Here is a 25,384-nt window from a genome sequence, read left to right as displayed (position 1 = left end):
TGAGGACTGGAAAGGTATCTCAGAAGTAACATCACGGAACTTATGAGCATAAGATCTGAGTTCTTATGTCCTCAACAGCAGATATGCCAGAGCAATGCTCTGGGCTCTCTCATTAAAATAAATCAAATCTTTAAACATACATAAATAAATGTATTATCTGATGAAATATAAAGGAGCCTATTTAATAGTAAATAAACTTTGTATTCTCTAATAAAGCCAACTTGGTTACACACTTCAAAACTTATTTGGTTTATTACCTCATGAATATTATAACACCTGAGAGTGAGGTTTGAGTGTTAAATAGAGGGTCAAGGTAATTCCAGCTTCACAGAATGAGGGGAGGTCAGTCGAGTTTTATGGGCTCAAACACTTTATATAATTTTTAGATAAATCCATATTTAAAATATTTTCTAGCACTTATTAAGGTTTTTTGTTTTTTCTTGGCCTGAAGTTTAGTAGATTTTTTAACTACTATGTCTCTAGAATATATTTTTTATATTTTCTACTTCTTGATCTACTCTTGGTTAACATTTTTTTTAAACCTATGATTGTCTCAAAATGTTTAAACATAGTGAGAAAACTGATCACTGGACTACATTGTGTCTTATTGTGTCCATGATTTCTGTAATTATAGTCCCATACTAATTAACACCAGAGTTCACCTATGTCTTTCTCGGTCGGTTTTACCTGTATTTTACTTAAACTTTGCAAAGAGTTACTTTATTGAAGCTTCTCCAGTTTATCCTTCTTGACTAGAGTATTAGCATCTAGTTTGTTATTCTCACTTATTTCTGTATACTTTGTTTAGTCTTGTTTTTAGACCATTTTAGATTGGATTTTCACCTCATTAATTTTCAGCCCCCTTTTTCCTAACAAAAAAAAGTATTTTAAACAATAAATCTCTCTCCGTGCTCCTAATATAGTCTACATGTTTTTGGTACGTGACTTTTATTATAATTTAGTTGTAAATATTTCCAAATTTCTATTATAAGTGTCTCTCTGAACCACTGGTTTGATTAGAAAACATTTGCAATTCCACCATGTTATTAGTTTTTGTTTGTTGTTTTGATGACAATTTCCAACTCAATCACCCTATTCCTGAGATGGTGGTCCCCATTCTAAGAAAATCCATTTAAAGAAGTTTTTGAAACCAACCTCATGAGCCATATATAGGTAGTCATATTTCAAATGACCTGGCTAAACTTAAAAAGAATACCTGCTCCCCAAACTTCCACATAATGTCACTCAGATTTTCTGCTCCTTACTTTCCAGATTAGAGACCCAGTCTGACACATCCCCAGATCAGACATGGACTCATGAAGCTGGTATCAGGGTAGAGGATGGAGTCTTTGTTCTTGGCAACATACTCTCAAGGGTGTTGATCTTCTTTGTTTCTTTCAGCTTCTATTTCCTCAATGAAGACAGCCAACTTTACGGTGGTAAGAGAGTTTGTTTTCCAAGGCTTCTCCAGTTTCCAGGAGCACCAGCTCACCCTCTTTGTTGTCTTCCTTGCACTGTACTTATTCACCCTGGCGGGCAATGTCATCATTGTGACCATCATCCGTCTGGATCGCCGCCTCCACACGCCCATGTACTTCTTCCTCAGCGTGCTCTCCACATCCGAGACATTCTACTCTTTGGTCATCATCCCCCGCATGCTGTGCAGCCTGGTGGGCCTGAGCCAGACCATCTCCCTGGAGGGCTGTGGAACTCAGCTCTTCTTCTTCCTGGGTTTCGCCATCACCAACTGCCTCCTACTGGCAGTGATGGGGTATGACCGCTACATGGCCATCTGCAAGCCACTCCGATACTCAGTCATCATGAATTGGAGGGTCTGTGGCCTGCTGGCCTCCTCAGTCTGTGCCACAGGCTTCTCCCTCTCACTGGTCCAGGCAGTGGCCATCTTCAGACTCCCCTTCTGCAACTCTCTGATTGAGCATTTCTTTTGTGATGTCAGGCCCATTCTTGACCTGGCTTGTGCCACCCCATTCATCAATGACATCTTAACACTAGTCATCAGCCTGCTGGCTATTTCAGCCCCAGCAAGCTTTCTGTTCATCTCCTACATCCTCATCATCTCCTCCATCCTCAGGATTGCTTCAGCCGAGGGCAGGAAGAAAGCCTTTGCCACCTGCGCCTCTCACTTGACGGTGGTCATCATCCACTATGGCTGCGCCTCCATCGCCTACTTCAAGCCCAAGTCAGAGAACAGCAGGGACGAAGACCAGCTGATTTCGGTGACCTACACTGTCATCACACCCCTGCTCAACCCTGTGGTGTATAGTCTCAGAAACAAAGAGGTCCAGGATGCCCTGCGCAAGGTGATGGGCAGGAAACCCCTTTCCTAAAAAGAAAAAAAAAAATCTCCACATAAGTGTACCAATCTAGGGGACACTTGTTGGGAAAGTGACAGAACAAAGAGCCCAGATTTTGAATCACAGCTGGATCCATACAATACAACTGGGCTCCAGGCAAGGTAAAGACTGAGCTCTAATACTCAGAACTCACTTCCTCTTCCTCCCAGTCCACATAATTAACACACAAGTCACTCTAAGGCCTGTGCACAGACATCCACTGGCCCCATTCCAGAGGATAATTATGAGGTCACAGGGTGATGGAGTGTTTATCACTATTTCAATTTAAAGTGACCCATCTGCTAGGTTAAAGTGTTAATCACGTTCCAGTCCCCACTCAGCTGAAACTTTTTTCAATACAAATTGGATGCTGAAGCAAGTGGTTCCAAGAAAGAATAGTGCACAGAAATCTAATTACCTGCAGTGTTAATAAGATAAGCAAAGGGGAAATGCAGATAGTGTTTAGGATATAGGTTTGGAGTGAGCTACAGTATCCTCAAAGAGAACACTTTTCAAGCAACCCCAAGGCCAATTTCCTGTCATACATGGGAGCCAAAGAAAACAAAGCTAGGGGTGCGATGGGGAGAGGACCTTCTAATACTGCCAGACAGGAGCTGGCCATAGGGAAGGTATGATGGGAATCATGACCAGCTCTCACCTGTTTCACAGAGAGCTGCCACACAAAGCCAAGTTCTGACTTCTTCTGGATATGAGCAAATAGCATGTCATCCTAGTAATTGGGAAGTTCACTCTGGGGCTCCATGTTGGGGCCTTGATACTTTAACAAATAAAACATGATTCATCACCATACCAAAAGCCAACTACTGACAGCAGCAGGCTTGATATAGAGGAAAGGGTGTGTTTTGAACTTGGAGAGAGGAGTTTGAGGGTGCCTCCCTAGGAGCAAGGTTTGTGATAGACTCACTCCAAAGTTGCCATCTCCCTGGCTGGAAAGTGGGAAGGGGAATCTATTGGGAAAAGGGAAGTGGCATTGAGTGGTCTCTGTTAGACTTGCTGCTGACAGAGGAAGGTAAAACAGAAAGCCTCCCCACTCCCCAGCCCACAGTTCCCTGCACTTCTTTATCCAGATCTGGGTTGCTTGATGTGATTTTAATCCTTATCCTACTGCAAAAGCACCCAAAACAGGGTTTCTGGGAGCTGAAGTGAGAGGAAGAGGCTCAAAGAATGTGATGAAGTAGCAGGATGTGTTGTCAGGGAATAGAAACCACTTGCCTTTGGGTTAGAAGACTCACACATGGCTTTCTCTTGTCCTCATGGGCCACCACACTCACATCCCTCAGTTTAAATTATTAACACTTCAAAAGAGAAACCACTTGCCAAAACCAGACACTTCCTGAGGCCTGTTGATGATGATTTCCCTGGTTTACAAGGGAACAGACAACCTTCTGACTGGGCTTAACTCTCCTTCAACAGTCCCACATTAGCCATGTAAGTGGGTCCTGCTTGGGTGCTGAGTCAGGCTGTCCAACCCCTCTGAGCTGGTCCTCCTGTCCATGCAGTGTAGACAGGACCTGCTTCATGGTGTTGCTGTGAGAAACATCATATGATTTGGCACCGAGCAGGGTTTGTGCCTCTCAATAATCAGCTGTCCTATTTCAGCCTGCTGCCCTGAACCCCCTTTCCCAAGCTGCACACCTTATGGCTGTATGTTGATTGGCAGCATCTGAGAGCCCGTTGGATTTCAGGTGCAAGTGTGGAGGCAGGTGGGGAGCAGGGGGGTGAATTTCCCTGAGTTGCCCAATGAGACACCACTGGCTGTGAGCATTATCTGCAGAGAGGCAAGTTCAGACTCAGCTGATGAGCCACCAGATAGGACCCAAAGTACGTTTCCTTCTCCTTTCTGGCTTCATGTTTCTGAAGGGCCCTGAGATGCCCACACAGTTGCTCCAGTGCTCAAGACCTATCTGCCTTTCACTATGGATGCTCCAACATGGTGTCTCTGGTGGCAAGTGGGTGGCACTGGGGACAGTTCTTGGGGTGACTTATTCAAATTTAAGTACAGTCCATGGGACACTGCCCAGGGACAAATAGGAACAGCCTTTTGGGGCTTAGAGGGAGGTTGAGGAAGGAGAGAAGCCCCTCTCCCCTCTCCCATCACCCCTGTCATTTCCTGGGGGATGTTTGGTCTTTACTGCCCTTTGAATGTGGCAGATACATCCCCATTGTGGGTCTAATGTGTGTTTGAACATAGATGGTTAACCCCCTGGGAGCTCGTCTGTCAGACTTCCCTTGGCATACCAGCCTTGTGGTCGAGTGAGATGTGGCCAGAGTATTTAGGGGATTTCCAACCTTCCTATCAGCCTTGCTGCATCACCCCACCCTTCCTCCCGCTGGTGGGCTTCACCTTCTTTAAATTTCTATTTCCCCGTTCCTGCATCACCATCCATACCTTCTCATTGCCTTGCTCTCTTTTCCCTTATAAAGAGATATTGGTCTCATTGGCCAACTTGGCTACTTCCCCTGCACAGCTACCCCTTTATAAACTTGTAACTGCGACAATGAAATGTTCCATCCTCTGCCACAGTACCCTTAGGAGGTTTGTTGTATCGTCCACTACCACACTACTCTGGGAGACCCCTCAGCAAGCTCACCCCTGCAGAGGCTGGCCTGAGGTTCCCCACTCTCCATCTGTCTCCTGGTAGCCAACAGCAGACAGAGAAGTGGGATCCGGGCTGGCTCATTCCCCCGCCCCCAAGGAACCAGACACCCTGTATCCCCTGCCTGGAGTCCAGGCAGATGGAACACATTCTTTTTCCCTCTCTATGCTTTTGCAGCTACAAGTGGCACACCAGCAGGTCAGTCTTTAATGTCCCTCTCTACACACTCCCAACTGGGGCAATTCGAAGATCTGAACAGCAAGGGGAACAGGAGAGGCAACAAGAAGGCAGACCCCAGTCTGAAGTCACACAGCAAAAAGGACTGAGCTTCCTGCTCAAAACCCATCTGTCTTGGCAGTTTCTCTCCTGTGCTAGCAACTGCTTACTCAATCCTCCTCCCCTCAAATAAATCACCATGTCTGCAGAACTTTCTCTATTCCAGGCTTCACATAACTGCTTCTTTCTTCTCCATAACCCAGTGACATGCCAGAACAGGTGCACAATAAAAGAAGTAATAAAGGGCAGGAAGTAGATATCACAGTGATTATGCAAAGAGACTCTCATGCCTGAGGCTCTGAAGTCCCAGGTTCATTCTCCCCACACTATCATAAGCCAGAGATGATCAGTTTGCTCTGGTAAAATAATAAAAATCATTACATTTACAATAAATAAAAGAGGTAAACAAAAATAGAATGCCTAAATTTATTTACTAATGTTGGGGTATTATATGAAAAGTTCTCCAGCCCTTATAGTTTTTGCTAGTCTGGGTGAGTACCACAAACAGTGCTAGACTGATCAACACAGGGAAATAGTCCAACCGTAGTATGTGTAATGCATGCACAAAGAGAGTTTCATTGTTAGGGGAACAAGGGTTTTTATACTCAATACTTTGCTTTCAAAAAAGTCAGAGAGTATGTAGGGCACCTGCAACTGATATGACAGGAAAGGGGCATCAATACCCCTTTCTTTTTATTATTTTATTTTTATTAATGATTGAATATACATTTACAAAATTATAAGATACTAGGGGTATAATTCCACACTGTCCCCACTACCAGAGTTCTGTGTTCCCATCCCTTCCACTGGAAACTTCAGTAGTTCTCCCAAGGCCATAGATATAAGTTAATTTTGTATCTATCTATATCTGTACTTTTTTTTTCTATTATCCTGCCTTCAGTTCCTTTATAAATCACATCTATACCTATTACTACTTCCAAGCAGCCTTCCTTTTTTCCCCTTATCTCTCTAAGAGAAACAGTTCCTGACTTCTTCTGGTGTTTTCCAGATTTGCCTCCCTTTCAGTGATGGTATAAAAATAAGATTCCTGATGACAGAACACATCGGGTACTGGTGGAATTGGGGTTTGAAACCCTCTGGTCATCTTCTTCTATCATTTACCCCTCTGGGAGTATAGACCAAAATTCTTTTTGGCATGCAAAATGCTTCTGGAATTGCTTCTCCTCTGGACATGGACATTGGCAGGCCAATCCATACCACCAATTTGTTTTATCTTTCCCAAGTGTGGTAGGGTTCTGTAGAGGTGAAATTGCAGGACACATTGGTGAGGTCATCTGCTCAGGGAGTTCAGGATGGAATCATTGTTGCATCTGCAACTTTGTGGCTGAAAGGCAGTAAGGTATAAATCAGGACAAAATGTTTAATGAACAGAAACCTAAAAGTAGGAATACAACAGATGTGAATAGGGTGGAAAGAGGATAAGTTTATTTTAGATATGTTTTTAAAGGTGCATGACTTTAGTAATCTTTAGTTGAACTTGGTAGCTAACATGGAGGTGGACTAGAAATATTGTCTGGGAAGAGGGTATCAAAGTTGAGAATACAACTACTAAGTTGGGGGGGAGCCAAGGTGGTGACTTGTAGACAACACATGGCCTGAGCTCTGCAAAGAGGCTGCTTCTAAACTGGGAAGTTCAGGTGAGGGTAGGAATTCTAGGTCAGTAATGGGATAGGGATCCACTGGGTGGGCAGACAAGAACTAAAAAAAGAGTCCTATAATTCATATTTAGGCTGGCAAACAGAGGCCAAAAAGGGAAAAAGGAACCAGGAAGACTGTCTGGGAGTTTTCTGTTTTGCTAGTTCCCAACCTCCACACCAGCTACTCCTGGTGGGATTCCTGTGGAGGGAATTTCTTAAGCAAGATTCCTAGATCAGAAGGGGTGTCTTTCAAATGTGTGTCATTCAAAAGACATTGAAGGTAGCAGGAACTCTATCTGAGTGATAGAATACCTGATCAATCAAGGCCTCAGTCTTGCCTGGTGTGTCATTCAGGGGTGTTTTTCAAAAGACATTGAAGGTAGCAGGAACTCTATCTGAGTGATAGAATACCTGATCAATCAGGGCCTTGGTCTTGCCTGGGGTAAGGTACCTGTGTGTTTCTGCTAATGCTTGAGTTTGTCTGAAAGTTACCTCTTATAATTGCTTATTTTTATCTTGGTTTACATGAAGCTGTGTGGAGTCAATCTATACTGGTTCAATCTGCAGAGTGACTGTTAGGCAACTTTATTTAATTTTACTCTATTATTGTTATTACTTGTGCTTGCCTCTTTCCCACCCTCTCCAACTTGAGCAAAAGTAGCCATTGCTGCTTCTTCCATTGATAGGTGGTTGGGTGTGCTACACATTCTGGGAGGGACTTGCTCCACCTTTTCTCTATTTCTCTTTTTCTTTATTAAAGCTGATCTGAAAAAAATCTCTTTCCTTTCACTGCTTTTTTTTTCTTTTTTATTCACTGGCATTTGTGAATTATCTTGTATAAGAAATCTAGCTGAGAGTAGATTCTTTCTCCTTCTTCTTCTTCTCCTTCTCCTTCTGCTTCTCCTCCTTCTCCTTCTTCTTCTCCTTCCTCATCTTCTTCTTCTCCTCCTCCTCATCCTCCTTCTTCTTCTTTTCCTTCTTCTTCTTCTCCTCTCTCCCGCTGTCTCTCTCCTCTTTCCTTCTCTCTCTTCCCATTATCTCTATAATTTATAGTTGACAGCTTATTTTTGTACTTATCTATTCTTAATTTTCCTTGCTTCTTTTCTTTTTTTTTTCTTTTCCCCTTTGTATTATTGGTTTTTGTTATTAGAGTGGGGGTGTTGCTTGACTATCTGGTTTTGGTTGAATTGCATTAATCTTTGCTTCAGCTGATATTGCACTTTCTGAAGTTTGTGACTTCATCTGAGAAAAGACTCTAATGTGGTCTATATTTACACAACACAAATGAAGAGTGACAGGACAGAAAAGTACAAACCACACCAACTTTAAAAAAAAAGGTCAAATCGAGAGCAATGAAAGAGGACAGGACCCCAAACTCCAAATAAGTCAGAAGCAATTATAAATAAGATAACTATCCAAACAGTAATGGAACTATTAGTTACAGAAATGAGGGAAAATATTGAGGAAAGGGCTATGATAAACAGGGAAACAACAGATGAAATCCTCAAGGAAAATACCAGCTACCTTGAGGTAACTAGCAAACTGAAAACTGAAATAGCTGAGATAAAAGTACAACTAGCAGAACAAGCTTATATTGTAACTGAAATGAAGAAGGAAGCTGAGGAAAGGGAAAGCAGGTTAACAGGAGAAGAAAACAGAATTATCCAGACAGAGGATGAGCTAGAGGAAACTAAGAAAGAGGTAAAAGACCTAAAAGAGAGATTGAGAGATACTGAAACCAACAAGAGACATAAGGGATGATCTCAAAAGAAGTAACATTAGCATAATTGGCCTACCAGAGGAAGAAATAGAGGAAGGGGACATAAACATCCTAGAGGAAATAATAGAAGAAAACCTCCCAACCCTAAAGAACAGAAAGAACTTTAAGATTCAAGAGGCCCAGAGAGTCCCAAACAGAATCAACCCAGACCTGAAAACACCAAGACACATCACAGTTACAATGAAAAGAAGCAATGATAAAGAAAGGATCCTAAAAGCTGCAAGAGAAAAACAAAAAGTCACATACAGGGGAAAACCCATAAGACTATCAGGAGACTTCTCCTCTCAAATGCTAAAAGCCAGAAGAGAATGGCAAGATATTTATCGAGCCATCAATGAAAAAGGATTTCAACCAAGAAACTATATCCAGCTAGACTTTCATTCAGACCAGATGGAGGGGTAAAAATCTTCAGAGGGGAAAATTGATTGAATGTCTCAAACTTCTTAATGCCAGACCATAGGCTGAGTCTTTGACATACTGACTCTCTTAAAAGCATAGACCAGGGACAACAGAAGCAACCAGTGGCATTACTCTATAAGACTCAGCTATATAGACAAAATGTGAAATAATACGAATTATGGTGATGATGTGTATGGTACAGAAGATCCTAACAAGGGGATTTTTGAAAGTTAACCCAATTGCCAAATAATGTGATTATAGCAATAACTATCTATTGCTTTCTTAAGCCCTAAGACAACAGGAACCATCCACTTCCTCTATAGAGCCTATATTTCCCCAGTCCTGTAACCTCTAGAGTGGGGATCATTTTCATGTATGCTTCTCTCAGTTCATACCAAATGATATTGCATCTGTTGATCCCAACCTAATCAACGCAATGAGTACTACTTTGGTATGCTTCACTGAAGACTGTGTCCAGGAACATCAGGCATGGAATGTCAACCTTTCAGCCTTATTACTTGGGTGAGACCTTTCCTTTCATAGGATTCTCTAATTCCATTTCAGTTGGTTCACTTCCTAACAAGTCCCAAAATATAGATATAGACCAGGTCCCATGAGATAGGGCATATGTTCACATGTATCCATAAATTAGGGCAAAATATATACCTGAAAGCAAAAGTACACAATAGTCTGCAGTGAGTCACCATAAAGTTCCTAATGAAATAGAGTCTAGTTAGACTTAGATACCCTCCTCACTTGCTTCCTATCATAGTTCTCTCACTCATTCCAAAGATGTCCTCATCAAAGCAAGGACTGAAAAAGTTGAATAAGGGCAAAAGACTGACATACTTTAATGATGACTCTTTAGTCACTATCAGGCCACCACATCACCTGGGGCCCTAATCAGGGAGTCCTGAGACTCCCAAACAGACATGATGGGCCTAGACCTCAAATAAATCCCTCTTTCCATTGTTACCAGTCATTTCTATCAGGTTTGCTATATATAGACTCCACTATCTTCAGGAATTTTCCATCTATTCCCATTTTTGTAGTCTTTTGATCATAAAGGGATGTTGGATTTTATCAAAGGCTTTCTTTGAATCTATTGACATGACCATGTGGTTTTTGGTCTTGTTTTTATTCATGTGGTGGATCACATTGATTGATTTACATATATTAAACCAACCTTGAATCCCTGGGATAAACCACACTTGGTCATGATGAACAATCTTTTTAATATACTGCTGTATCCTGTTGGCTAGAATTTTGTTCAATATTTTAGCGTCTATGTTCATCAGAGATATTGGTCTGTAGTTTTCTTTTTTGGTTGTGTCTCTGTCTGCTTTTGGTATCAAAGTGATGTTGACTTCATAGAAACTGGAAGGGAGTATTCCAGTGTCTTCAGTCTTCTGGAAAACTTTTAAACGTAGAGGTATTAGTTGTTCTTTGAAGGGTTTGTAGAATTCATTTATAAAACCATCTGGTCCAGGAATTTTATTCTTGGGAAGGTTTTTGATAACTGTTTCAATTTCATTAGTGTGATGGGCCTGTTCATATTATCTAGTTCCTCTTTACTTAATTTTGGAAGTTCATAGGTATCAGGCACGGGGCATTTGGCATGGGCTCCCTCCACGCTGCTCAGCCACTAGGAGCAGGGCGGCAGACATAGCGGGCAGGGCTGCACTTTCTGCTCCAAATTGTCTGCTATCAATCATCATGATTCCCAATAGCTGGAAGGAGGGGTTGTTTTAAATAAAATTGATAACTCACTACGAGTGGCCAATCAATAGAAGACAAACTTGATAGGCACCTCTAACAGAAAATGAGCTGTAGGCTGGGGATGTGAAAATTGGAATAAAAGACACAGTTCTCCCATTAAATGGGAAATGGGACCACAGATGCATCCATCATGCCAGAGCTGAAGGTTCTATGTTGAGAATAGCAGACAGTAACAGCCAGGGTCCCTGGAGGCTTCAGATAGTAGAAGAGTCTTCTGCCTTGATTGTGTGACTATCAGGGGCATTCAGGATGCCCCCATGTGGTGTTCATCTCCATGCCCTTGATACCACTGTCCCTGTGTCAATGCTGCGCTCCCCTGTATTTCAGAACGCCAAGTTCTCCTGTATCACATTCTTTCCCTTCAGGAAAATTGGATGACATGAGCTCACTAGTAAATTTTCCTGTTCCTAGTAGATTTTAAACTCTCAGTGGAATCAGCTACTTTTATGTGTGGTAAGGCCTCTGGGCTTCAAGGAGGTTGAAATTTCCCCAGGATGTGTACATGTGTAGCTGAAAGCTGGTAACTTATTTATGGATTTATAAGTATGGATTGCTATTCACAATCCCAGCCTAGTCTTATCTCAGCTGATATTTGCCTCTTTACCATACCTAATAACCATGTAATAAACCTTGATTGTTTTAAGCCCACGCCAAGCCGAGCCTACAAAGCCTTTATTTTGTAATTACAATAATCACCAAGGCATGATTCCTTGAGGATGCTGAGCAAATTTTTCACTTCTTAACCAATTTTCACTTCTTAACCAGCTTCCAAGAAGCTAGCACTGTACTGCAGCCAAGCAAACTGAGCCAGAGCCAGTACAGCAAGATCAATGACAGCACAAAGGGTCTGTTTCTATGAAAGGATGGGAGCCACTCCCCTCTGTCCTCACTGGAGCAGAGCAGAGATGAGCATTTGACCTCTTCATTTGCTGATTGTTATTCAGAAATGGGCTTGGACTGTGATTCCAAGGACACAGACTGTGCAGCAGAAGCAGACTTGGTATAGAAGTTTCGTAGACCTTCTGCACACCACCACTGAGTAGAAGGAAGGCTGCAAAATTGCACTGAGGGACAGTTAGAAATGTGAGGCAGGAGGCATTAGGAAGTGGCATGTCCATGCACAAGAATCCAGGCTCAAGTCCATGCTTTCTACCTTCAGGGTGGAAACTTCACAAGCAATGGAGGTTTGCTGGTGTCTCTCTTTCTCTCTCCCTCTCTACCTCTCCCTCCTCTCTCAGTTTCTCTCTGTCCTATCCAATAAAAGAAAGGCAAAAATATGAAGCAGGGACAGGATTGATCTCAAACCATGTCAGCAGACAGTCTGGAGCTGGCAAGCATCCCTCAACACTGGCTTCAAAATAGGATGTGGATGCTGTCCCTTTATACCATTGGGACAGACCAATCGTAGGAGCAGTCTGTCCTGCAGAGTGGGACTTCAGGGAAAGCAGCTCTTTCCATAGTCATTCCTGAGGATGAACCATGCCAAGTGCAATCAAACCAAGAAGAGTTGGTGTCACTTCTAGCTCCTGTCATGTCACTTTGATTAAGCAGAACAACTAAGAAAGCACATATGGCATCTGAAGACAGCATAATGGTTATGTCAGATTTTGATGTCTGAGATCTGAGGTCCCAGGTTCAATCCCCAACACAACCATATACCAAAGCCTAGCAGTGCTCTGGTCCCTCTCTGTGTCCTTCTCTCTGTTTTACTCTCTTTCATTAAAATAAATACAGAAGTAAATCAATAAATAAACAAATAAACAAAATTTAAAAGAAAACACATAATTTTGAGGCCAATCTCACAAAAATGGAGTGGCTCTATCTCCAGTCAGGTTTTTTTTTTTTCCTACAAATTGAGACATATTGTTCCCTTAGGGGAGTTGAGCCTTGGCAATGGCTGGTCCAGTCTTGGCTCCCTGGTGACTATCACAGGTGGCTCCTGCTGTGCAGTCACCCCATGGGGTCAGCAGGGATGTTTGCCTGGAAGCCCTGTCTGAGACTTGAGCTCTGGTCCATCCTGGATGCAGACACTATGAATGAGAACCAGTGCTTTCTCCTGGCACTTGCAGTGCTCACACAGAAAACGCTGCTGTAACTCAGGTCTGTGCTGGGAGAATCCCAAGAGAAAATTCTTTTTTTTTATTTAACAAAGGAGACATTGACAAAACCATAGAATAAGAGGGGTACAATTCCACACAATTCCCATAGCCAAGAGAAAATTCTAAAGACAAGCCTCTGCAGACTCAGGCACTTACTGGGAAATTTTTTATTTAGGTCAAGCTTCAGATTTGTGTTCATTAATACAAGTCTTCAGCCACTGCAGTTAAAGTGCTTATACTTATAACACTATTTCAAAGAGTTGAGTCTACCCTGCAAAAAAGAACTATACTTCTTCCACTTTCCTTCCAATCCCCAGCCTCTTTCATCAGGATTTGAAAGTGTGAGGAGGGTTGGTGTTTCCAGTAAGATCTCTTTGCACTTGGAGCTTTAGTACTGGGAGTGTCACGGTTGGGCAGCCAGCATGCTAGGGACTGGGAGCTCTTTGCTTTTGCCTATGTACAACCCTCTCTCCTTGGAATGGTCAGTAAAGGCACTTCTGCCCATTAGAAGTGAGTTACAGCCTCTAGAATTTGTTCATCTAGGGAATGAAAAGACATGAGCAAGAAGCAGAAATAGATGGCAAGAATGGCCACTGTGTCCAAAGAAGCCTATGCCTGTGAGACTCCCCACTTCTTGGGAAATGTACACAGTTTACTCCCATGGTCAGGAAACATCTTCCCAAGCTATTCCCCAGATCCCATCATCAGCCTGGAAGGTCCTGTAGGGCCTGTGCCTCTGTGGAGTTGTCTGACTTCACCTTGGAGGTGGGGTGACTGTGTGCCTGTGTGGAAGAGAAACAACCCAGCATAGTCCAGTGCAGCCCAGCTCAGTCCATGCTTGCTTATACCCTGAGGACATCTATCAAATCTGTCCTCTAACCAGAAATAAGACAACTGGTAGAAGCTTTTATGGAATCTCCAGCTTTAGTATCCAGATCCCTCCTTCCTCTTCACCTCCTCCTTCTCCATCTACACCTGCATTCTTCCTCCCCCTCTTCTAATTCCTCCTCTTTCTTCTTCTCATTCTGCTCCTTTTCTTACTCCTCCTTTTCCTCCTCTGCCTTCTCCATTTCTACTTTCTTCTTTCTCCTTCTGTGCTTACTTCTCTTTCTTCCCCCCTTCCTTCTATCCCTCATCTTCTCCCTTCTCCTTTTTCTCTTTTGCCACAGGTTTATCACTGGGATTTGTGTCTACTTTGAACTCCATTGTTCCTATCAGCATCCCCCTCCTCACCCTATTTTTATTTTGATAGAGGTTCAACAGACAAAAGTAGGGGGAAAAAGAGAAAGAGAGATACAGGAAGAAGGTGAGCCAACTAACATACGGCCTTAGCCCTAATGAACTTGCTGATGGTGGCCAGGGGCTTGAACTCAGCTCATTGCATATAGTAATATGGGCACTCTACCAAGTGTGCAACTACTTGGTCCTCAGTCAGTTCTCTTGATGCCACCATTAATGGCACAGCTGAAATCACACTAAAAAGTAACACCCATTTAGAAAGTCAAGGGAAAGGTCATCAGTAGTCTTTTCATGCTAAGAGGAGGTGGACCTCCTCCCCACAGCTCTGCGCAGGGCTTCTTGGACCTCCTTGTTCCTCAGGCTGTATACCACAGGGTTGAGCAGGGGGGTAATGACGGTGTAGGTGACTGAGATGAGCATGTCCTGTGCTGGGGAGCTCTGGGACTTGGGCTTGAGGTAGATGATGGAGGTACAGCCATAGTGGATGATGACCACAGTCAAGTGGGAGGCACAGGTGGCGAAGGCCTTCTTCCTGCCCTCAGCTGAGGCGATCCTGAGGATGGAGGAGATGATGAGGACATAGGAGATGAAGACCAGGCCCATGGGCAGCACAAGGACACACACACTGACCACAAAGTTGATGATTTCGTTGACAGTGGTGTTGGCACAGGCCAGCTTCAGCATGGGCCTCACGTCACAGAAGAAGTGAGGGATGACAGAGCCATCACAGAAGGGCAGGCCAAATACTGATGTCACCTGCACAATGGCCATGCCCAGGCCAAGACCCAGTGATGCAGAAGCCAACTGCACACAGGCCCCTCGGCCCATGATGAGGGAGTAGCGCAGAGGGTTGCAGATGGCCACATAGCGGTCGTAGCCCATGACTGTGAGCAGGAAGCAGTCGTTGATGCCAAAGGTGAGGTAGAAGAAGAGCTGGGTAGCACAGCTCTGGATAGCAATGGGCTGGCCAGGGTTCAGGAGGCCACAGAGCATGCGGGGGATGATGGCCATAGTGTAGCAGGTCTCAGAGATGGACAACATGCTGAGGAAGAAGTACATAGGTGTGTGGAGGTGGCGGTCCAGACGGATGATGGTCACAATAATGGTGTTGCCAGAGAGAGTCAGCAGGTACAAGGTCAGGAAGACAATGAAGAAGATGAGCCTATGCTGCCAACTAAAGCTGGAGAAGCCTTCGAACAGGAACTGGGTCACAGAGGTGAAGTTTGGTGTTGGAGAGGAGGAAGGACTGAGTCTCCAAGAACTGGGCAAAGGGAAGAGAGGTGTAGTCAGGGAGCAGAAAACAGAAGAAGCTGAGTCAGGGCCTTTATTAGACAGTGTCTATCCTAGTGAAGCTAAATGAGTGCCTGATGCCCTGTGCTAAGGGAAACAAACCATCATGGCAGGAAAGGGGATTAATTTTATTCACATCCAAAACAGTAGTCAGAGCCTCCACTATATTAACTCAGGTCAACCTCTCAATCTTTTACACAGGTGGAGATTGGGGAAAGCAGAACTTCAAGAGCTGAATTTGGGGACAGGGAGGAGTTGTAAACCCCCAAGTCTTCCTGTCTCTAGTACCATGGTTTTTCAAACTTTCCCTTAGAACAAAGTACAAAATAGGTCCTAACTATTCTTTATTATTTGAAAAAGGCCAACAGGACCTGAATACCTCAAGTCATCCTTGTTTCCAGATTCAACTTAAGCATAATTTTAAAAATATTTCAATTGTATGAAAGAGAAACATTGAATGACCAGAGCATTGGCTTATGGTGGTGGTGGGGATTAAGCTTGGGACTTCAGAGCCTCAGGCAGAGAAGTCTTTTTGCATAAGCATTATGCTATCTCCCCACTCCTAGCTTTAGCATGTTAACTGCTGGAGTTGAGTCCAACCCAAATTGAGTAACCTCCTTCCCCTAGGACCATATCAGACTATGAGCATGGCCCAGATCATAAGACTGTGCATCCTGAATTGTTAGGTAATTCCTGAGGGTCCTCACCTTTGCCCACCCTTACAAAAGCATCACCCACAGGACCTGAAATGGAGAGCAGAGAGAGAGATTTAAGATTGAAAGCTAATAGAAATTAAAAGGCAAATATGTGGAAATAATTACCTAGCCATTGAAGAGGGGAGTTCCAGGAGAACTCTGTAGTCTTCCTGTAATTTTTCTGAGATTAACTCCCTAGAAGTCCAACAAGGAAAGGTGATATAAGTGAGAGATAAAATAAGTCTATTTGTTTGCAAGACTCAGAACTTACTCTCAATGGCAAATTCTGCCAAGTGGTCTAAAATGATTTTTCCACCCCTTGCCCAATACCCAAGTGCTAATCTTTACTTTCTAGTCCTCCCAAAATCCACTGTGATCAGGAGACACACACAAAAAAGGGAGCACTTCTATTAACTATTCCTCCTGGAGACCATACACCAAGTACCTTTAAGATGAGCAAGCAAAGTTTGGTAAGATTCTGCGGGTGTTTTGACTTATCTCCTGGAAAAAGGCAACAAGCAGAATGGCATAAGTCTGGTTATCCCTTCAAGGAAAGAATGGAGTTTCCTAGTGTGAGAGGAAAGATAATACATATAACACATTTAGACAGAAAATCACCAAATGTACTATTTTTTTCCTACTTTGGTTTTATATATTCTAAACTACAATGGGGACCAAAATGAACCTACTCCATGTGAATGCAGAATTGGAGAATATATAGGGACAGATTGGACTTTGCCCCTTAAGCAAAATCTCCTCCTGACAAAACCCATTTTGGTTCAGTACTGCCTCCATCAGAAAGCTGGAATAATAACAATTATCTCTTTCTTTTTCTATTCTGAAAACAGAACCCCTGGGCCTGTCTCCTTGCTGCCCTGCTATGCCCTTACAGATATGTCTATCTCTATCCATATCTGACCACCACTATCAAGATCTGTGATGACTCATGATCTTCTCCCTTACTTTAGCAGACCACAGTCAGTCCAAGACTTCCTTCAGAATGTGTCATTCCTTTAAAAAAAAAAAAAAAAAAAAAACTTTTGCTGCTTTTTAAAAAAATTTATGCAGCTTTTCTACATACAATTCCCCCAATAACCCCTTGATCTTTGAAGAACAAGAGTGGAACTGATTTGCAAACTGAACACAGCAACACTCTACAAGTTGCCATGGGTTTATAATGGGTAAATGGACTTGAAGTATTGGACAAAGAACACAACACATTGGAAGACCCTAGTAAACAGTGGTCTTACTAAAGGTTATTTCTTCTCACTTTCTTGAAATGAACCAGTTTTCATATCTCAAAATGGCTGACTTGGGGTAAAATGTTTTTGTCTTGCTCTCTAGAGCTTGAAAACAAACACATAATTATCTCAGGCTTAAAATTATCCCAAGCCTTGGTCTGATAAATTCTATCATTTCTGGGCTGAGTGGTGACACACCTGGTTGAGCGCACATGTTACAATTCGCAAAGACTGGGCTTCAACTCCTGATCCCCACCTGTAGGGGAAAAGCGTTACGAGTGATAACATAGTGTTGCAGCTCTCTCTTTCTCTCTCTCTCTCTTTCTCTCTCTCTCTCTCTCAATTTCTGGCTGCCTATTAAATAAATAAATACAGGTAATAAAAATATATAATTTCTACCATATCCATTGTCATTGTTTATATGAACTTTTTCCTCTTTCTTTTTTTTTTTTTTTGGCTTTTAAAAACTTTTCTATTAGTAATTTAAAAATGATTAACAAGATTGTATGATAGGGGTACAATTTAATACAGTTCCCACCACCAGAGTTCTGTGTCCCAAATCCTCCACTGGAAATTTCCGTATTCTTTATCCCTCTGGGAGTATGGACCAAAATTCTTTTGGGAGTGCCAAAGGTGGAAGTTCTGACTTCTGTAATTGCTTCTTCACTGGGCATGGGCATTGGTATTCTTATTTGTGATTTACAAGATTATAAGATAATAGGGGTATAGTTTTATACCACTCATACCACCAAAGTACTGTAGCCCCCAGGATAACTACTATAGTTCTCCCAAGGTCTTAAATATGGGTGGACTATATATTTTTTTCAAATTCATGTGTTTTGGTTCTTTATACTCCACATATAAGTGAAATCATCTAGTAACTGTCCTCATTTCCTTACTTCACTAAGCGTAATCACCACTAGTTCCATCCATTTTGTCCCAAAGGTCACAATAGATCTTATATGGGATTTTTCAAACTCACTAAAACCCTTGAAGTACATGGACCAGAATCACTCATCTGACTTTGTTATCCCTACCTAGGACTAGGTAGAAAATATTCTCAGTTGTGCTTCTAATCCTCTTATAGCAGATGTCCAACAACCTCCCTTTCCCTTTCATCATAGTATATCAAGTGAATGTTATCTGGGAACAATCTCAGGGACATCAAGGTTGCTTTTCTGTGTTATAACTGGTAGTCTGAAACCATTCAGTAAAAATCAGTTTTTATCATACCTGCATAGTTAAGCTTTGTCCAGGTTAACTTTATAATGTAGTGCTCCTTTCTTAGCCAGAAGGTCTTACACAAATCTGTAGCTAGAATATTTATCTACTTTTTCCTTCAGACAGTTCATCACACCTAAATTCTAAAACAGCAGAATCTTTCTCATGCCAGCATTTTGAGGAAGATTCAACAGAAAGAGCAGTGGGTGAAATATGGGGTGTGGAAAAGAAATCATTGGTCAGAGTAGGGTTACTCATTTAGGCAAGGAAGAAAAGATGAAAGACAAAAATCAGGGAGTTAAGATGGACTGAAAACAGCCCCCACCCCACCATTCAGATAATGTCTTTGACTGGAGTTTTCACTACTATTTCTTTGCCTAAAATAAATATAACAAAATAAAGAAGTTAAATAAGATATCCCCTGACCCAATGATGGATAAATACACTATTCCTGTTTTGTTTTTTGTTTTGTTTTGTTTTTCTCCAGGGAAAAGGACATTTATCTTACTGGTCCCTTATTTTTTCCCCAATCTACTGTGAATAGTAAAATTTTGCTTAGAATTGAGCAAAGCCATTTTTCAGAAACTCAGTATTCTGAATAGCCACAATGTATAGTATTAGGTTTTTTATTTTTTAAAAAATTTTTTCATTGGGAAATTAATATTTTACATTTGACAGTAAATGCAATAGTTTGTACATGCATGACATTACCCAGTTATTTTTTTAATTTTTAAAACTTTTTGGTATCATCTGTATTACACGACTCCTCACTGACTTTTTTCAGATACAAAGAGAACAAGACAGAAGGAAAGAAGATAAATTCCACAGCACTGAAACTTTCTCCAGTATAGTGAGATCTAAGTACAAACACAGGTCTGTACATGACAAATCAAGCATAGTATCCAGCCAGATGAACTATCTTGCTGGCTACAGGTTCAGAATTTTTTAAATAGCATTTGAAACAAGAAGCAGTTAAAGATCCTTGAAATTTTATAGAAATCTTTTCTCTGCATTTGTATATACACCCATACTTACAAAAATCTTAGGAATCACAACTCTCTTTAAGGAATAATTTTCCTCATCTTCTGTTCCCTCTGAGCTCTTTTGGTATAATAATTGAATGTGTGCTACACCAGACATCTCCATTCTAGCATAAAAGGAAGTGACACTCACCAAAAGGCCTGTTTTTCTTGAGTCTTCTAGAGAGATGTTCTCATCTCCCAATTAGGAAATAAGACCACATGAAATGATAGATGTGTCTTTTCCCTACGAGTTATAAAATGTGTCCCACACTTTTCTCATGCCCTGAAATTATTTAAAACCTCTGAATTAGTTGATTCCATGTCACTTTGTAATGAAAAAAATGTTATTTTACCAAATAGTCTATGAATGTCATATGAGGCTTGCTTACTGGACAGAGCTCTGATTTAATATACAGTCCCCCTTAATGGCTTATTTTTAGATCCAAAACTATTTGAAACAAAAGAAAGAAGAAGGGGAGGAAATAATGCCTGTCCCTGTCTTTGAGTATCAACCCCTTTAAGTTGTTATTGAGAACACTGCACTAAGCTCTTCTTCCCTATCGCAGCCCCTCTTTGGTCACAGTAGCAAATCTCTATTGTGAGGATTCCTAATAAGATGCAAGTTATCTATTCCAGTCTCCTGAGTGCCTCTTCCCAAAACATCACTGGCAACTCTCAAGTGACCCATAATAGACTAGACCTAAACAGAAGGTATCTAGAGACCTCATTACTGAGACAACTCATTTCCTCATCCTGAGGTTGACATTCTGAAGGGTAGAGTTGACTTGGTATTAAGAAAAATCAATGAGATGAAAATGGCTGCTTTCAAATTGGGGTGAAGTGGCCATGGTCCTGTTAAGCAACTGTCATACTTTCTGTCCATTTCTCTGATATCACAGGGGAGCTTAAGGTGTTTGAGAATGACCTATCCTACATGAGAGAGGAGAATTGTCACAAGGTGTAAACAGTACACTATGGCCAGGCATACAAGGGTGGACTTTAAGATACTTAGACTTAGAACCAGTTTTAGGTCTAAGAATATCTACAGCTGTCTCAGAAACCTCAGTTCTATCTTGAATTCTGTTGATTAAATAATTATCACAGTAACTGATCTTGCTTTTTCTCTGCCCTGTTCACCAGAGTAATTTTTGGAGCCCCTAGATAAGCTTCATTCAATGGCTCAGTTGTTGGCAAGCCATTCCAAGCACTACATCTCATTTGTTATTCACAGCCTACATAGAGGCTAGTAAGTGTTGGTTGATATCCTTAAAGTTTATAAGCATTGGAACTCTATTGCCATATAGCATTAACTTTTTAGTAATTCTATTTCACATTGATTGAATTTATTACTCAGTCACAAGCACTTTATGAAAAGACTCTCATTCATCTTCTGGGCTATCTTGTACACTACTAATATAAATAATTACCAAGCTGAAGTGCCTATGCCTATTATATACTAGTTATTAAGCTATACAACACACATATGTTAATTCATCTAATGAAGGAATAATTCATAATATAGCATTATTAAACTCATTTTCAGAAGAGAAAACAGATCCAGAGATATTATGTAACTTTCCTTAGGACAGTAAGCTGGTAGACAGGAAACCACAAATTAAGCCCAGGAAGCTCAACTCAAGGGTTATATTGGAATACTTCTGGACACAAAAGTAATTTGCATTAACTAATGGCTAGATTTAATTGAAATTGAAATTGTGTTTGGTAATGGCATGAATTATGAAAATCTATGAAAACAACTTGAGTATGTGTTTTTTTAAAAAAAAAAAAAAAAAAAAGAAGGAAAGAAAATATAGAGCATTGGAGAAGTGGCTCTGTATACCCACGTCTACTCACCATACCTGCCATTAATTTTTTTTATTGATTTAATAATGACTGATAAAATTTTAGGATAGGAGGGGTACAATTCCCACACCAGAGTTCCTTATCTCATCCCCTCCATTGGAAGCTTTCCTATTCTTTGTCTCTCTCAGAGTATGGACCCTAGAATTCTATAATTGCTTCTCCATTGAACATGGGTGTTGTCAGGTGAATCCATACTCCCAGCCTGTCTTTATCTTTCCCTAAAGGGGAAAGGCTCTGGAGAGGTGGGGTTCCAGGACACATTGGTGAGGTCATTTGCCCAAGGAAGTCAAGTTGGCATCATGGTGGATGTGCAACTTGGTGGCTGAAAACCATTAAGATATAAAGCAGAACAAATTGTTTAATAATCAAGAACCTAAAGGTAAGAATATAGCAGATAAGACTTGGGGTCTCCATTTGGAAAAAATCTAGGAAGTCTATTTTAGGTATATTCCAAGGGGCCCATAACCTTACTAATTTTGCCTGAGCCCAACAGCTAATAAGCAGGTGGGCTAAGGGTACTGTCTGGGGAGATGATGTCATAGTTGGAAATAGGACCAGAAAGCTGGATCAGGGGAAAAATAGCCCCCAAATATGGGAAAAGTATGTAAATACTATTAACTATAAACCCCATCAATTTGATGTGGGGCCTGTGTCTATTCATATTCAGCACAGGAGCCTGTGTAACCTCTGCATTCCTGTGGGTCTGAGCTCACATTCTATGGCCATAGCTAGGAACGTTCTAGGCTACACTCATTTCAGGACCTATCTTCCCCAAGTGGCAGAGTATGTTGACTCAGACTCCCTTTGAAGACTGGGGCTGTTTCTACCATTGGTGTTCTACATCAAAGGCAAGGTCCTGTAGAGGTCCATGAGAGGTTTTATGATGTTTTTCTTGTTGGAGATGACCAGAGATAGTGGAGAGAGGGATCTGTTAGAGGTCTAGGCCCATCATATCTATGTGGGAATACTATAATTCCCTGACTAGATGTCCTGATGATGGGAGTGACCTGCCATTAATTTGATGAGTGTTTGGACAGATTTATCTGATCTGACTCAGTCTGTCCACCTGTGATCAATGTCACAATAGTAGTGTTGCTAGTGGTGATAGGGATGGTGATGGTGGTGGTCATCATTGAGCTCTTTAATATAATTATTTAATTTTCTCTATCTTCTTGTTAACCTGCCATCCACTTCAATGATTTGAGAATTGTATTATCAGAAGCAAATTCATAGTTCAATGTCTTATTTACATAGTAACTCTTTTTGCTATAAATAAGTATATTTCTTTGTCTCTTTAATATTCCTTTCCTAAAATATATTTGTCTGATTATAACACAGCCATCTCAGCTCTCATGACTATTATTTGACTGATATAGCTATTCACAGCACTTTCTTTAAAAGCTCCCAGTAAGGATCTCTCACATAAAGTCAAGACTTACTTGCTTGCTTGGAAACTCATGAAGATCAGTAGAAATGGACTTCTGGCTTGAATTCCTTTCATGGTGGTTCTGCAATTCCCACATACTCTCCATTTTTTCAAATATGCTATTGAAATTGGTAAACCTAGCATTCTCATGCGCACTTGTTCCTTCCCTCTTTTTGCTGAGTAACCCACTAGTTAATGTTAAGTTAACCCTAAGACAAGGCTCTGAAGTTGGTCCAGGATTTGTTGTGAGCAGATCCACCAGTAGATGCAATGTGCCCAAAGTGTACAGTTTGTTTAGCACCTGTGCTAAACAACTGAATAACCTGTGCTCAAAATATGTATGTTTGTAAAGACTAAGACTAAAAACATTTAAGCTTTATTTATTCATTTATTAATGAGAGAGGGAAGCTGTTGGTATTCTTCATATTGGTTTGGTCCCCTTCACCCCACCTCTAGGAGATTGTGGTTTGGCCCTTGCTAGTTTCGCGGGCGCCCTTCTCCCCGCCCCAGAAACCCCTATAGAGTGCCAGAGTTCTTGGCGTGGCTGCGTGAGGAGAAGGGTGCAGGAGAGATCTGTGTGGTGATTAGTTTGGGTTAGTTTATGAATTGTTGTTCATGAATAAAGAAATACAGCTTCCCGGCCCAGCCATGTGTCCTCGAGTCTCTGTTCACCGCCGTCTCTGTCTACCGCCTCGAAGCTAGCCCGGCCTGCTGGACCCCGAACTTTAACGACAGGAAGCAAAGAACCAGAGCATCATTCTGGCATGTGCAGAGTTAGGGATCAAATCAGTACCTCACACTTATGCAAGTCCAGTATTCTACCACTGAATTTCTTCTCTGGCCACTTGAAATCAAGATCCATAACATTCAAAGTGGTTTTCTATAGACTGAGATTTATAGCATGTCTATAATACATGTTAATGGTGATGTCATAGGGCCTAGCATCAAGGGCATAGGACCACCCTGTTGTTCCAGGCTTCCATGAGAGGATGGATGAGAGGCTACCATGAATCAAGTCAAAGTTCTTCCAAGCCCCAGAATCAGTGGTAGGGAGGTTTCTCAGAGGGTAGAGCACAGAACTTGTGTGTGGAGACCTGGGTTCAATTCCTGTCATCAAATATTACTGAGAAGTTCCCTATCCCTGCCATGCCCCACCCTTATGAAATAAATAAATTCACCTAAAAATAAAATAGGATCACACTGAAGACTCCTCCAATTTCTGTGAAAAACCACACTTTGTTTCTCCAGATAAGTATTCTGAGAAATGTTTCCTGAGTCACTCTGAGCACATATCTTGGCATGGCTATGGAGTGTTGGTCCTTTGCACCCCAATAAGCCAAAATCAACTCCATGTCCACCTCCTGTCATGCTTTACTGAAGAACACTTTACCTTTCCACACTGCTCTCCTCCAACCTATCCTTCTACTGCACCTGAACATCAAATGTGCATGCACCTGATTTGTTGCTATCAAAGTCCCTGGTCAAGAGCTTTACTTTTCCATTTGGGAAGTGCTCTCTTATGAATGTAAGACTATCCTGTTTTCTGTCAAGTGCATTCTAGTAAGCTGCATCTGTCTGGCAGATTCTCTTAATCTAAAAAAAAAAAAAAATACTGGGGGGCAAGGTAGTGGCAAAACTGATTGAGCACACACGTAACAATGCATAAGGATCCAGGTTCAAATCCCTGGTCCCCACCTGCAGGAGCAAGTCTTCATGAACAGTGAAGAAGTGCTGCAAGTATCTCTTTCCCTATCTCCCCCTTCCCTATTGATTTCTCTTTGTCTCTATCCAGTAAGTAAGCCACTTTTAAAAAATAGTAATGAAAAAGTACTGATGGATTAGTAAGGCTTCCCTTAGTCACAAGCTCAACAGGAGCAAATGCCATGACTGTTTTTTCAGTCTCTGCTTTCAACTCCCTGTACAGTCCCAGGACATAAGTAGATGTTCAATAATAGCTGTGACTTCAACAAATTAATTAACACTGCCCAGACATAGAAGAATAGGTGTGACTGGTCCTCATGCTTCTTCTTGGTTCATTGGAATCCTTAAAAGTACATTTCAGCTTCTATAACACAAGTTGCTCTTGTGAGTCCTTCATTGAAGACAGTATTTCCTCTAATTGCCCCTGTTCCTAACTAGCCCCCTGGTGTGTGCTTTCCTCCTCCTCCCTGGAGCCCTGAATCTCAGGGACTTTCTCCTCTCTGGAGAGTGAACAGAGTTGCTTGGTAAGGGATTAAGACACTTCTTGTCAGAGAAACCTTCTTGAGCAAAGGCTTTTCCTCAGGATGAACTTAGGGTTGTCCCCAAGCCCTGTATCTCTTGCTGACACCAGGACAGGGCTGAATTTCATGATATTCATGTTTGCTCCTTTGTTGCCTTCTTAGAGAGAGTCCTGCTCTGCTCTGCTTTTTTTTTTTTTTTTGA

At 41.7% G+C, this 25,384-nt stretch overlaps 2 protein-coding genes across 2 annotated transcripts in view; one reads left to right on the top strand and one right to left on the bottom strand.

The window, feature by feature from the left end:
- Window positions 1-1,415: 1,415 nt before the first annotated feature.
- The window catches only part of LOC103120180 (olfactory receptor 10J1-like), a 34,457-nt gene continuing 10,488 nt past the window's right edge, over window positions 1,416-25,384 (top strand). The window contains exons 1-3 of the mRNA XM_016191489.2: window positions 1,416-1,862; window positions 14,873-14,895; window positions 23,861-23,883. Of these exons, the coding sequence (XP_016046975.2) occupies window positions 1,416-1,862; window positions 14,873-14,895; window positions 23,861-23,883 (493 nt within the window). The remainder of the gene's footprint in view (window positions 1,863-14,872; window positions 14,896-23,860; window positions 23,884-25,384) is intronic.
- LOC103120178 (olfactory receptor 10J3-like) overlaps window positions 14,497-25,384 on the bottom strand; it is a 105,897-nt gene continuing 95,009 nt past the window's right edge. The window contains exon 3 of the mRNA XM_007530543.3: window positions 14,497-15,448. Within this exon, the coding sequence (XP_007530605.2) occupies window positions 14,497-15,448 (952 nt within the window). The remainder of the gene's footprint in view (window positions 15,449-25,384) is intronic.

The sequence above is a fragment of the Erinaceus europaeus genome, chromosome 9 (assembly GCF_950295315.1).
Source record: "Erinaceus europaeus chromosome 9, mEriEur2.1, whole genome shotgun sequence".
In the NCBI taxonomy this organism is placed as follows: domain Eukaryota; kingdom Metazoa; phylum Chordata; class Mammalia; order Eulipotyphla; family Erinaceidae; genus Erinaceus; species Erinaceus europaeus.
This window is presented reverse-complemented; position numbering and strand designations above follow the sequence as displayed.